Source organism: Meriones unguiculatus, chromosome 9, assembly GCF_030254825.1.
Source record: "Meriones unguiculatus strain TT.TT164.6M chromosome 9, Bangor_MerUng_6.1, whole genome shotgun sequence".
Lineage (NCBI taxonomy): Eukaryota > Metazoa > Chordata > Mammalia > Rodentia > Muridae > Meriones > Meriones unguiculatus.
This window is the reverse complement of record NC_083357.1, coordinates 12,287,033-12,300,839: the sequence shown is the minus strand read 5'-3', so window position 1 is coordinate 12,300,839 and position 13,807 is coordinate 12,287,033. Positions and strand designations below refer to the sequence as shown.

Below are 13,807 nucleotides of genomic sequence, written 5' to 3'. Positions count from 1 at the left end.
CTTAGCAAGCATTAGGTTCTAAGTTTAGCCCTCTTCCCCAAAGATAGTTTCTCTTTTTCCAAGAAGCATGCCACTTATTTAAATATGTAAATTTTCTATGTAGGCTTTCTTTTCTGTCCATGAAATAATTGTACATTCAAAGTGTTTTTCTTTATTGAGATTTACATGAATATTGATGGAAGCTTTTATTTTGTTTGGTTGGGGGTTTTTTTGTTTGTTTGTTTTGTTTTTTGAGACAGGATTTCTCTGTGTAGCTTTTTCTTCCCCTTCCCTCTCCTCTCCCCTTTCCTTTTTAGAACTGCAGTTGCCCAGCTTGTCTTAGAACCCCTAGACGCAAGGAGTCCCTGCTCTATCAGATTTCCAAGTGGTGGGGACTTAGCATGTGCACAGCACTTCACTAATTGCTTGATCTTGGCTGATTTGAGTTTAGGAGAGATTGCAACTTTCTACTAAAGTATTAGGCTTTGAAATTACAGTGCCTTAAAAAAGAAAACAAGAGTACCTTTAATCCTTAAAAATATATTTCATCAGAGCTGAGACTATAGCTCTGTGATAGAATTCTTACTTAGCATGTGCAACGTCTTAGAGTTAATCCCCAACACACCAAGAAATTTTTAAAACATATTTCTGCATTTAAAAGCCTAGTTATACTTATTTTCTCCTCCACTCTTGAAAACTTTCCAAATTTTCATTATATTCATTGCCTTGTTCATTTTTTTTCCCCCAGGAGTTTGAAGAAAGCAGCAGGTGAAAAGTCATTGTCAAGGGATTTTGTTCTTCTATAAGGAAACCTCATTCAGTAAAGTCATTTAAATTAGTGACGTAGCAAGACCAGTAATTCAAAGTGGCAGTGCACAGGATACGTGAAAATTGAACAATGACTCAGCTATCTACTTACATCAGATTATTGGGAGCCTGTCTGTTCATCGTTTTTCATGTTCAAGGTAAATTGATTCTTGTTTCAGTAAGTCATTTCTATGTTAAGCATTTAACTCCTTGATCTGCTCTCAACTCATGTTCCTTTTAAACAGGTCAGTCATACCTGCACAACTCTTTAAGTGAAGAAGCAAAGAACAAACATGCCAAAAGAGAACTTTGTGTAGACACCTTTAAAAATCTTAGCCTCTCTCAACCCTTTTTTTCTTACCTGTAACACAGGCAAGATATATAGCAGGAGGTTTGTCTCGGGAGGATCACATGAAATTAAGTATAGTCTGCATCTTAGTGCCCAAGACACAAAACAATGGGTAGTTGAGACTGAGCTTGCACAGATAATAACTCCGAGTGTTTTCCTGTCATGAGAAGACTTTGGAAAAATAAGTAAACGTGTTTGCTTTTTCGGAGTTTAAAATTTTCCATAGTATTAACAGTCTACTTGTGACTTCTGCTGCTTACTGGGTGTTCATAGCTCAAACTGGAGCTCAGTGAAGTCTAAGAGCAGATGAACTGTATTTTCCTACAAACTTTTCCCCTTGATTGGTTTAATTAGGGCAGTATTTTAAACTGAAAAGTTAGCATTGCTTTGTAAAAGGTTTTGAGATAGAACTTACCACTTTCATTTTCTTTTGTGTATGTATATGTGTTAATATATACACGTGAGTGCACCTCCATGTGAAGAACAGTGGTTGGCATTGGGTGTCTCCCTACCCATTTTCCATTTGAGAAAATGTCTCTGACTAAACCTGGAGCTTGCTAATTGACTAGACTGGCTTCCCACCATCCCAGTCCTGACTTGCCATCTTAATTTTTCTGAAGGTTTTGCCTTTATAATTTGCAATTTCATATTTAGTTCTGAATGGTGAGGATTATTTACTCAGAGGAAGACATCTGGATAACAGCACTCAGCTTTTTATATTTTTGAATTAGTACAGTGAGTCCATAGCTTTTTTTGTCTTTGCCTTACTGTTACTTCTTTCACTTCTTATTCCTAGCTCAGGTTGTTCTGTAGTAAACTTATATTGAGTGAATATCCTAGCATGGCATATCCTAGCTAGATATAGTAGCCCACACCTTTAATCCCAGCACTTGAGGTAGAGGCAAGTAGATCTCTGAGAGATCAATGCCATCCTGATGTGGATAGTTCTAGGACAGCCAGGGTTGCATAGTGAGACTCTGCTACAAAAACAATAACCACAAAGCCAAAGCGAGAGTTATATACTCTGTGCTAAAGAGCAAGTTACATTTTATTTCAAAAAATTCTTGCAGAAAGTGTCTTCTTTGCTACATGAATGCTGTGATTATAAGTATATGCCACCATAAAACTGCAGGCAGCATATTATTTGCTATGTGTTGTTTGGAGCTATACTATAGCTCAGGTTGGCCTCAAACTCATGACAGTCTTCCTGTCTCAGCCTCTCAAGGACTGGGATTACAGGTGTGTACCACCCAAGTCTAGATTCCTCCATACACATTTATTCTCTGTGGTTAAATTGAGGCTTCCTTTTGTTGCTCTATTAGGATTTTAAAACCTTGAGTTCTACAGCCTTCCTAAATGAGTGAATACTGAAGAAGTCATGTGGCTTACCAAGATTATTTACCTACCCAAATTAGGAAAACTCACAATAAACAAGAATGTTTTCCTTCATTTACAGCCTGGTAGATTTCTTACCCCATCTTTTATAGTTAATGTTCTTAGAATAAATGAAGGTTTTTCCATTTTGTAGCCGTTTGGAGGGTCATCAGAAGCCTTACCATTGTGTTATAGTATTTCTTTCTGAAAGGAGGTCGTGGTGAGGAGCTAAGTCACACATACATACATACGTACGTACGTACATACATACCTTGGAATGCTATTCCTTCTCAGCATTTGTTTTTATTAACAAATAACTTACTCAGGGGTAAATTTTTTTTCTGTCTATTAAGGATAAGAAACTTGGGGCTGGTAAAATGGCGCAGTGATTAAGAGCACTTGCTGCTCTTCCAGAGGACCCTAGTTCAATTTCCAGCACCCATAGGACAGCTCACATAGGGTTTGCCTTAGACCCGAGACAATTCCTCTTCCTTCTAGTTCCAAGAAATCTGACACACTCACTCAGACATACATACAGGCAAAACACTAGTGCACATAAAATAAAAATAATAAATTATTTTCTTTAAAGAAAAAAGTATAAAAAACTTAAGGTCATTAAAACTTAAGTTATGGGGTGGTGTGATGCACATCTTTAATCCTAGCGCCGGGGAGGCAGAGGCAGGGAGATCTGTGAGTTGGACACCAGTGAAAAACCAAAATACACACATACATACATACATACATACATACATAAAATAAGAATCAAGTTATAGCATCTCTAGCTCTTACATTCTGTTTTCCTGCTGTCCATATATGCATATGTGTTATTTTTCTTATTTTACCTTCATCGGTATTCCTAAATTTACAGTTGAGTTCACATTACTAAACCATGTTATATTTATAGTGAAATTCATACTTCTCTAATCCTTTTGGCTCTAGCTCTTTTGGAAGGGCCAGGTTATTTCACCTGAAAATTTAAGTGTCATGTATGTCATTACTTGTCATTTGAGGCTATGAACGCTAATGCAAGATACTGGTTTTATTACATAAGCCTTTGGCAACTTTCTGATAGTGTGGTCTGGATTCAAACCAATGATTGTGCGAGGAAAGGTAGATAACAGGATTTGTTTCATGTTTTCACAGTTCCTTTAGGTGATTAGAGTTCTCTGGAAGGTGATTAGCAGCTCCCTTTTCACAGAGACATTAAAAAAATTTTTTTTACAAGTTTTGAAGCAAAGTATTGAAGAAGACATGCCCCCCCCCCATCATTCTGAAAGCATTAGAAATTATGTCAGCCTTTTCTGAAGTTTCTTCCCATATTATACATAGTAAATTGTAACTGTCACATGTAGCAGGCTGGAGATCTGTTTGAACTCCTTGGTGCTGTAGGCATATAGGTTAGGTTTTCAAGGAAGACTTACTTATTCTATACTGAAAATTAGAAGCTTACTGCTCTAGGTACAGATCAGAGCACACTCTGGGCCTTGAAAGCTAGTCCTCGGCTGCTAGTATTGCAGACTTCAAACTTAAGATGTCAGAACCCTTGGTTCTTTTGTTGTTAGGTTTGTTTGTTTGTTTGTTTGTTTGTTTTTTGGGACAGGCTTGCCTCTTAACTCTTGAGCCAAAGTCACAAGAGTTCTTACAGCTATCTGGGATCCCAAGCTTAGCTTTTCATACTTTTCCATCACCTCAGTATGTCTGCAATCCTTCATAGTCTTCTGTAGTCTCTCCCTTTAGCCACTCTAGAACTCTTCTTAGCAACCTCCTAGCTGTAGTTGTGATTTTGGTTCAAAACTTAGGATTGGCCTTTTTATTTTAAAAAATTTATTATGAATGCCTCAATGATAAAGGAGCCTGGGGCAGTTGTGAGGAGTGAGGCCTCCGGAAGCTGGGTTGTAGCTTCAGCAGTAGCAGTGGTTCCAGTGGTCACTGTAGCTGGTGTGGAGTTTCCTCAGAGGAATCTCTGGAGTGTTCAAAACAGCCAGTCTGACAGAGTGACAGCACTGGGAGTTGTTAAAGAAAGGACTGTTTATTTGACAGTTCTTCTCTCAAGGCAACGAGGCACCAGGGAGGGGTCTGTCAGCTGACAGTCAAATGGCTAGCTGGCAGTTTCAAATAGCTTATTTAAAGAAAAAGCAAAAGACTAAAGGGCAGTTACAGTAGAGAACTTGTCCTGGAATTAACACTCAAAGGTGTTTAGCAGTCTAGTGAGAATTTTGCATTTTTGGTCTTTGAAAAACAAATAAGAATGTGTCTTCGTTTTAATCCCAGGTGTTGGGGATATGTATGAGGCTGCTTTGAAGCAGCTCACCATGATTTGCCTCATGGTCTGGTTTTGCCAGCCTCAGGTAGTTTCTGTAATTGTGTGACATTTGGAATTCTGGGGACTTTGCAGAGGGTATTTAAATGCTAGGGCCTTGTGAAGTGGTTTGAGTTGTTGGTTGCTCTTGGTTGTAGCTTGTTAAATAGTTGTATGCAGGAAGAAATTAGATATCCTCAACAGCGAAGATCAAACTTGCTCTTCCTCATCAGCCAGAAGTGGTCCAACGATATCATTGCTTCCTTTCCTCTCCTTTTTTCTCTCCTGTCTAGTAAAAGGGAAGAAGAAAACATGTGGAAAAGGGTGGAAGAAAAAGGAACCCATAAAGTAGCAAATGCTGGTTACATACGAGTGCTTAGCTCTTCGCCAAATACCTTTAGGGAAAGAGGTTCTTCCTTTCTATCTTTTTTGTCATTTTTGTTTATCTTTCACTAGTACAAAATTTGTAATTGGGCCATCTCCATATATCCCTCAATATTTGGAACAGTAGTTCTGTATATAGTTTATAAATTGATACTATATGAAATTTATCTTTAAGGTATCTTAACAGTTATTATGGTAAAGGAAACTTAGCTTTCTTTATTAAAGATTATAATTAAACAACTTTTCAAGAATGATTGTTTATAAATCTCATTCTTTAATGCAGGGCAGAATCTAGACAGTATGCTCCATGGCACTGGTATGAAATCAGACTTGGACCAGAAGAAGCCAGAAAATGGAGTGACTTTAGCACCAGAGGATACCTTGCCTTTCTTAAAGTGCTATTGCTCAGGACACTGCCCAGATGATGCTATTAATAACACATGCATGTAAGTATTTGGTGTAGTCCTTAAAGGCTAGATAAAAGTACGCTTGGACAGGTTTTGTTTGTTTGTTTTTTTGTTTTTCCCTTTGTATATTGTATCTTTCCAAAGAAAGAAAGGATTCTTGGCTTGAATGTAGAAATAATGGTATCTATCATTAAACCATTGCTAATTATTAGTTATATCATGGTACAGCTTTTTTATTTGTTTGGAATTTTGAGACAGGGTCATTCTACATAGACTTGGAATTCACTATGTAGACCGGGCTGGCTTTGAACTCACAGAGATCAGAGTGCTAGGATTAAAGGTGGGCACTACCACACCTGGTTTAGTTTTCCTTTTTTTATTGACTTTTAAAATCATGAACCTAATGGTGCTCACTGTGGAAAAATGTTTTCTCTTTTGTAGATTACAAAAAAGAAAACAGTATTTACTCACTGGCTCCTTAGCCAGTAGCAGTAGAGTATAGGTATACAAGATGATACTGTGATAATTTTGTTCTTTTTCCTTCTTAGCTTTGTATTATCTAGTCAATTCATTTACAGATAGTCATGTAACTTGAGTTCATATTTGTTAAACATGTTTGTATTGTGCGTCTGTGTATGATATGTGGGTAGGTTTACATGAAGAGATCAGAGGACAACTTGCAGGAGTCTCTTCTCTCCTTCTACTATGTAGGATCCAAGACTGGAACTCAGATTGTCAGTCTAGACAGCAAGCACTTTTACCTGCTTAGCCAACCCATGGCGCATAATCCATGTCTTGGGGCACATTGAAGAACTATAGATTCGTCTAGACCCACCCCCCAAATGTATTCAGTTCAGTCAATAATTGTCTCCTTGTTATAGAATTAATAATATAATAATGAAGGTTTTCTGTATAATAATGTAGTTTTCTGTGCTCTTTGAATAGACTAGATATAATTTATAAAATGTGATGTATTAAATTATTATTTATCCTTCCTACATTTGCTAAGGGAAAAACTCAAGGACACTGATATCAAAACTTCATGAAACATAACTATATTTATGTAAATTTCTTAAAAATTATTCAGACCGTCTCTCTGCTTTCTGTCATAGTCACTATAAAGTAACTTTCAGAATCTGAGTCATCTGTTCTCCCCAGATATACTTTCTTGTGTCATTAGGATCTGCTGAATGTTTCTCAGAAAGTCATGTTTTTATCTCCTACCATATACATGTAGCATGGGATCATGAGTAATTAGCAGAACAGTTACATAACAGCATAAACATGGAGCATTTATTTAGTAAAACCTTTCCACTTGACAGAGTTCTCACAGGCCCTCTAAGTTTCTTAGTTTAAACACACTACCTTTGATTTAGCATAAATCTAAATTGGTTTTGCTAACAAATCACATGAGAAAACAATTTAAATTTTAAAAAACAAGGTATTGAAGGCTGTATTCATGAATTCATGTATCTTTAGTTCTTTTGTATGTCTTTTTAAAAAGTTTATATTCAGTTATTTAGGTGTGTATGTTCTGTACATGTGAACACACCAGCTTTCCAGAATCAGTTTTTTCCTTCCACTGTTTGGGTGCTTGCAGTCAAACTCTGGGCTTAGTGACAAGTGCCCTTAGCCACTGTGTCATCTCTCTGGCCTTTTTATTAGACAGAGTTTCTGTAGTTCAGGTTGACTTGGAAGTTAAGATCCTCCTGCTTTAGCCTTTTGGGTGCTAGTGTTTTGGATGTATACCACCATGCTGTCTTCCTTCTAATACGAAATTGTATTTTTTTTCTTTCTCTCTTGTAGAACTAATGGGCATTGTTTTGCCATTATAGAAGAAGATGATCAGGGAGAAACCACATTAACTTCTGGGTGTATGAAGTATGAAGGCTCTGATTTCCAATGCAAGGTAAGATCTAGTTTGTAACAATGAAATAAAGAGGAGTAGAACTTCATGAACAGCGTTGAGTCCCCCAGCAGACATGGACTGCTCTTAGTCACAAAAACAGATTTGTTGAAGAAAACCTGACTTGTCAAGTAATTGTATTTTACTAATTGAAGTTCCTGATTGCTTTACTTTTAAGTTTTGAATCATCACAGATTGTGGTTAATGCAAAAAGTGACAGTCACATTTATTTGTAGAGTGTAAGATTTATTGGAAAGACTTTAAGTCATGGATAATAACTTTTGTTTTCTATGCCAGCACTATTAAATCCTTGTTTCAGTAAGTGGTGATTTGAGTAAGATGTCCCCCATAGTCTCGGGCGTTTGAATACTTGATCCCCAGTTGTTTGTAGGCCATCTCTGCTCTGATCCCCAGTGGTGTAGGCCATGTGACCTTGTTGGAGGAAGTTTGTCGCTGGAGGCAGGCTGTATGGTGGATAAAATCTTACCTACTGCTCGTTTGCTTTCTGCTTGCCTTTGAGATGTGTGTGCTTAGCTTCTGTCCCTGCTGCCATGCCTTTGCGCTTCTGTCATGGACTCTTAACACTCTGATCCACAAACCCAAGTGAACTCACTCTCACTTTTGGTCGTGGTGTTTGATCATAGTAGTAGGGGAGAACTAGCACAGTTTCTGTGCAGCTACTTGAAAAGAGCAGCAGCAGAGAGCATTTTTCCAGGTTTTCTAAATCACGTGAATTTCTTAAGAGATCTCACCTTTTGAAAAACAGCTCTGGATAGAACTGTTTATACTTTAAATGTCAACTGTGTCAGGAAATTAATCCTGTTCTGAATTGGCAGGCTTCAGTGTAAGGTTTATACTCAAAGTCATCAGGCAAATGACTGAGTGGGATTCTGCCTTCTGTCTCTCTGGTACAAACAGACCTGGTTTCTCCTCAGAATGAAAGCCTTTTAGTATGCGAGCAAAACTGTTTCCATCCTACTTCCATCCATCTTCTCAGCTTTGGGGGGAAAAATCTCATAGTGTCTTCAATTATTTACTCTCTAGTGGTTCAGTGTAATACAAAATCAAGTGTGGTATAAGCAGGAAAAAAAGCCTTTTTCTTCTGAATGCAGTCACATGTGTTTTAGCAGTTGTGCTGTTTTCTTGAAGAATTGGACTTCAGTCACCTAAACCCTCATGTCTTTGACTTTCTCTGTTTCCCAGCCACACCTACCCCACTCTTTACTCTTGATGTTGGTCCTTTGATACAAGTAGATGGGAATGGAATGGTTTTGTTACTTGTCCTGTATTTGTGAAATTGTAACAACACATTAAGATTTGTTCAGATTTGAGAGTATTTGTTTCTTCCAGTTTTATGCCATTAACATGTTATTAACTCTGTGTGCCTTTTTAAACCACTTTTAAAAATTCAAGGAGGAGCAGTGGTTACAGGCTCAGAGCTGTAAAAGTATTAACAAGTACCCTACAGACTTCTAGACTAAGTTGGTCCCAGACTAAGTATAAGTTAGTTTGCAAGTTTACTATGTCCAAACTCATACGCTTTCTCATAAGAACTGTGAAACTTTGAGCAAGGCACTTACTTTCTTTAGTATTTTATATAACAAATGAAATGACATAGTGAGGGCTTAGTAAATCTTGAGCAGTATCTGGCTGTGTTACCCATATCCCTAGGTGTGCACAGGCTTATATGGTAGTATCTTGGGCATATAGTTTTAAGATCTACACTTGGTTAGTTTCTTTTGTTAAGTACTCTTCTGAACAGAGTTCTCATGTTCCTTTTCTTTTCCCTTCCACAGTCGCCCTTCTTTTAACCTTCCAGTTAACAGATCATGGGCCTGGGGTGTCAAAAATCTGAAAATTCTACACAGTACTGTGCTTATTAGCACTCAAAATATCAGCAAACGGGGTTTGGGGATGTTGACTATATTGGCATGTTAGGTGGCGTTCAGGTTTTTTGTTTGGTTTTGCATTTATTTATTAGAGTATGTGCACTAAGTCATGTGTAGAAGTCAGAGAACATGAGTTGAGTCTCATGTCTCCTTCCACCATGTGGGTACCAGGGATCTAACTCAGGTTGCCAGGCTTGCATGTAAACACGTTCATCCACTGTGCCATCTCCCTCTACCCTTTTTAAAAATCTGATGCTTTAAATTAAATTGTTATATTATTGCGCAGTGGGGAGGGGAGTAGGTATTGCTTGGGAAGCAGAGGCAAGTGGAATTCTTGAATTTGAGACCAGCTTGGTCTACAGAGCGAGTTCCAGGACAGCCAGAGCTATACAGAGAAACCCTGTCTGGAAAAACAAAGCAAAACAAAATTTAAATTGTTAGATTATTGAAGGTTATTTTTTAGTGCTTTGAGATTTTAAGTATATGTTTTGGAAGGACTTTACAGAATAATGGAGCACTGATACAATAAACTGTTTTCTTAATTAGTATTTTACTCCTGATCCAAAATGGGGTATAGGGAGGGGCAAGAAAAATAGTAATGAAGTTAATTCTGAAATTTGTCCTTATAGGAATTAGTATATTATCCATGAATTCAGTGACAAGTTTTTAAATCCTGTTTACCATATCAAGAAAGGCATTTATGTTAATGTTTTTTTAAAGGATCTTAATATAATTTTAATATAGGAATTATAAATTAAGCTTTGATGTAAAAAAAGTATTCAAATAATTTAAATACAATTCTTTTGAGATAGGGAATTATTTGTTAAAAAATACAGAGATGCATAATGAGTGTGGAAAATGTTGAAATACGAGTTCCAGTATAAAATTTCTAGTTGTTAAAGAAGCATTTATTAATTTATTCAAGATATGATATTAGGACGGGAGAGATGGCTCAGAGGTTAAGAACACTGCCTGTTCTTCCAAAGGCCCTGAGTTCAATTTCCAGCAGCCACATGGTGGCTCACAACCATCTGTAGTGAGATCTGGTGCCCTCTTCTGGCATGCGGGCAGAATGCTGTATATTAAATAATAAGTCTTTTTTAAAAAGATACAATAATTATCTGAGTGTGGTGACACCTTTAAATCACAGCATTTAGAGGCAGATGCTACAGATCTTTGAGTTTGAGGTCCACCCAGGGTTACATAGTGAGACCCTGCTCTCAAGAAAGAGAATTGGTATCTCATTTTTATATTGTTTATTTTCTATTTAGTGGACCAAAAAATGATGTAACAAGTCTGACTTAGAGTGTCATTTATGTACAGTGAGCCAGGATTTATTAGTATATTTTTAGTTGTGCTTAAATTTGTGGTGAAAACTTTTAGTTGTCATCCTAAAATATGGGAGTAGTATATTTTTAAATTTTACTTGAGCTGGGTTTGGTGGCACATACATTTAGTCCCAAGACTCAGGAGACAAGAGACAAGCAGATGTCTGAGTTTGAGGTGAGCCTGTTCTACATTGATTCCAGGCCAGCCAGAGCTGCATGGTGAGACTTTGTTGTCTCACCTTGTCTCAAGGAAAGGAAGGAAGGAAAACCAAATCTGAGAAATAAAATTTTACTTAAAGGAGCTGGACCAGTGCTTTCCTGACTTCTCTATATTTTGATAAACTTCATTTACCTTAGTTGGGGTTATTATTGCTGGGATGAAACACTGGACCAAAAATCAAGTTGGGGAGGAAGGGATTATTTGGCTTATACTTCCATGTTTTAGTCCATCATTGAAGGAAGTTAGGACAGGAACTCAAACAGGGCAGGAACCTGGAGGCAGGAGCTGATGCCAAGGCTATGGAGGGGTGCTGCTTACTGGCTTGCTCCTAATGGCTTATTGTGCCTGCTTTCTCATAGAATTCAGGACCAACAGCCCAGGCATGGCACCATCCATTGGGTGCCATTGGGCTAGGCCCTCCACTGTCAATCACTGATTAAGAAAATACCCTGAAGGCTGGCCTACAACACAGATCTTATGGAGGCATTTTCTTAATTGAGGATCCCTCCTCTCAGATGGCTTTAGCTTGTGTCAATTTGACATAAAACTGTCCAGCACTATCACTATCACAAACTACTTCTGATCCTCAGGCATAGTCTCATGATCTCACTCTTGACCTCTTCTCAGGGCTAGGTATAGATCAAAGCACATATAAATGATTCCCACATGCTTCATGCTCTTGCTACCTCACTGTTTACCAGCACTGTCCTGTCTTGTTCTTGTCATCCTGTAGAGGAGTTAATTCTCAAACTCCTCATGCCATTCCTTGTCATTTGGCTTCAGTGCATTCTCAGTACTCTCTTCGGCCCAAGCATACAGGGTTTACTCAAGCCAGACTCAACCATTTCTTAACTGCCAAATAAATTATTCTCTGGGGTTTTAATTTATTTATTATGTGTGTAGATGTTTTTTCTGCTTGTATGTCTGTGCACCATGTACGCGCGCGTGCCCAAGGTGTCACAGCCCTTGGAACTGGAGTTACAGATGGTTGGAAACCACTGTTTGGATGCTGGGGATCAAACCTGAGTCCTGGAAGAGTATCCAGTGCTCTTAACTGCTGAGGTTATCTTCAGGCTTCCCTCCTCCTCACCCCCATAGGATTTTATTCCTACCTTAGTCCACAGATAGGTAAAATGACTTGAGTGGAGAATGAGGATATGGAAGAGTATAGGAAAGAGAAAGCTATGTCACCCCATTCCATAATCTAGATACTGCTTTATATATATATATTTTTAACCTGATGTAGACTTAACCCATGCAATAAGGTAAGCCTGCTGATAGCTTATTTGTGGTAAAGGCACATCCGCTCTGAAAGACTGCCCAAAGTTTTTTGTCTTACTCAAGACTCTGGAATTCATATCATACACCCCAGAGGAAGAGGAAATCAATTTATTGAATGTTTTCTATTTGAATTTAGTTTGCTAAGTATTTAGTGCATTCTATCTTAATGCCTGTAAGGCAAAACTTTCTATCTAGTGCCGTCCAGAGGAAACTAAAGAGAAATTAGGTTTAGGGTTGCAAAGGGAATAACTGGCAGAACTAGGTAGGATTTATGCTGATTTTTTTACATTACACCGTACACCTTCTCTGTTGGGAAAACGTCTTTCCCTTAAATGAAGTCATATGATGTATGGCTGTCTAGTTTCCCACACTTATTGTTCCAGAATATTACAAGTTATACGTATCTTTGAGGCATCCATCATACTTACAAGTATCTGATCATCCTATCTCACCCTAGTTAGGAGTTGTGAACTCACATGACTGTCTACATGACTCTGGAACATTAATGGCCACTGTCTGTTTTGTTGTCTGCTTTTATTCTTCCAGTCATCCTTGATAGAGAAGACAGACGAGAAAGGAATTGAGAATCAGGTCTTCATCATCCGTTATCTGCTGTTATGTGGGCAATGAATGACCCATGGCTTAGAGATCTTTGGCCCAAGATTGCCGAAGATGTCCACTCTTTGTTTTTCTTTCACTTTAATCTTCTGCAAGGCTATCTTCCTGGGACTGACTGCCTGACACTTCATTTATTCATCTTTAGTTATGCAATCATTCTTTCCTTTATGCTAATTTTCTCTAGATATGGGATTGTTTCAAAGTTTGCAACATAAACCCTTATCATATCTTTATTTATGATAACTTCAAAGGGAAATTATTTTAAAAATTAAAAAAAATCAGTTAAAATATAAAATTTATATATTTGGAATGTCTTTATTGACTGTCTTCCCAGGTAGGATTTCAAGCCTTAGACTTATGGTCAGCCTTTTAAGATAACACCTGATTATACTGAGGCATTTCCATTCTGACCATCTGATATTTAGGAGTAACATGGCTAATTTCTGCTTACATTCTTGCTACCTTCATAATGATGAACAGGCTCTTTCTATTTATATTTTGGTCCAGAATGGTATTTTACTTAGGCAGTGCTGAAATGTCAACATGTAATCCCTCATATCTTCTTTCATGACTAAAGTCTTTGTGCTTGTTTGCTGGTCTTTTCAGGCATACTTTCTATCTGGTTGATGGTGTGCAATCACCTCCATTAACCAGCACCCCCAACTCACTTGACTAGAAAACCCTCTACTTTGTAGTCCGATCTTAAGTCTCACCCAAATCTTATTACTACTATGATTATATTTTTCATACCATTTTATGAGTCTAATAAAATACTATGTTTTCTAGCAAATAATTACTTTATTCAAACTAAAAGCAGCTAGCTGAATGGTGGCTTAAATACAGTATTGTTTGAGATAAAAATTAGTAAAATTCTGTGTTTCTCTATAATTTATAATCTCATGTCTTTATCCACCGATATGATTTTAAGGAAATTGTCTTACAGTCCTGTTTTCAAAAAAATTAAAT

The 13,807-nt window shown here is 37.5% G+C and overlaps 1 protein-coding gene across 3 annotated transcripts in view; it reads left to right on the top strand.

Annotated features, from left to right (window-relative positions):
* The window catches only part of Bmpr1a (bone morphogenetic protein receptor type 1A), a 94,489-nt gene that overhangs the window by 58,574 nt on the left and 22,108 nt on the right, over nt 1-13,807 (top strand). For all 3 annotated transcript variants that reach the window (XM_060390894.1, XM_021635977.2, XM_060390895.1), the window contains 3 exons: nt 728-944; nt 5,476-5,638; nt 7,406-7,508. In XM_060390894.1, the coding sequence (XP_060246877.1) occupies nt 878-944; nt 5,476-5,638; nt 7,406-7,508 (333 nt within the window). In that variant the 5' untranslated portion in view covers nt 728-877. The remainder of the gene's footprint in view (nt 1-727; nt 945-5,475; nt 5,639-7,405; nt 7,509-13,807) is intronic.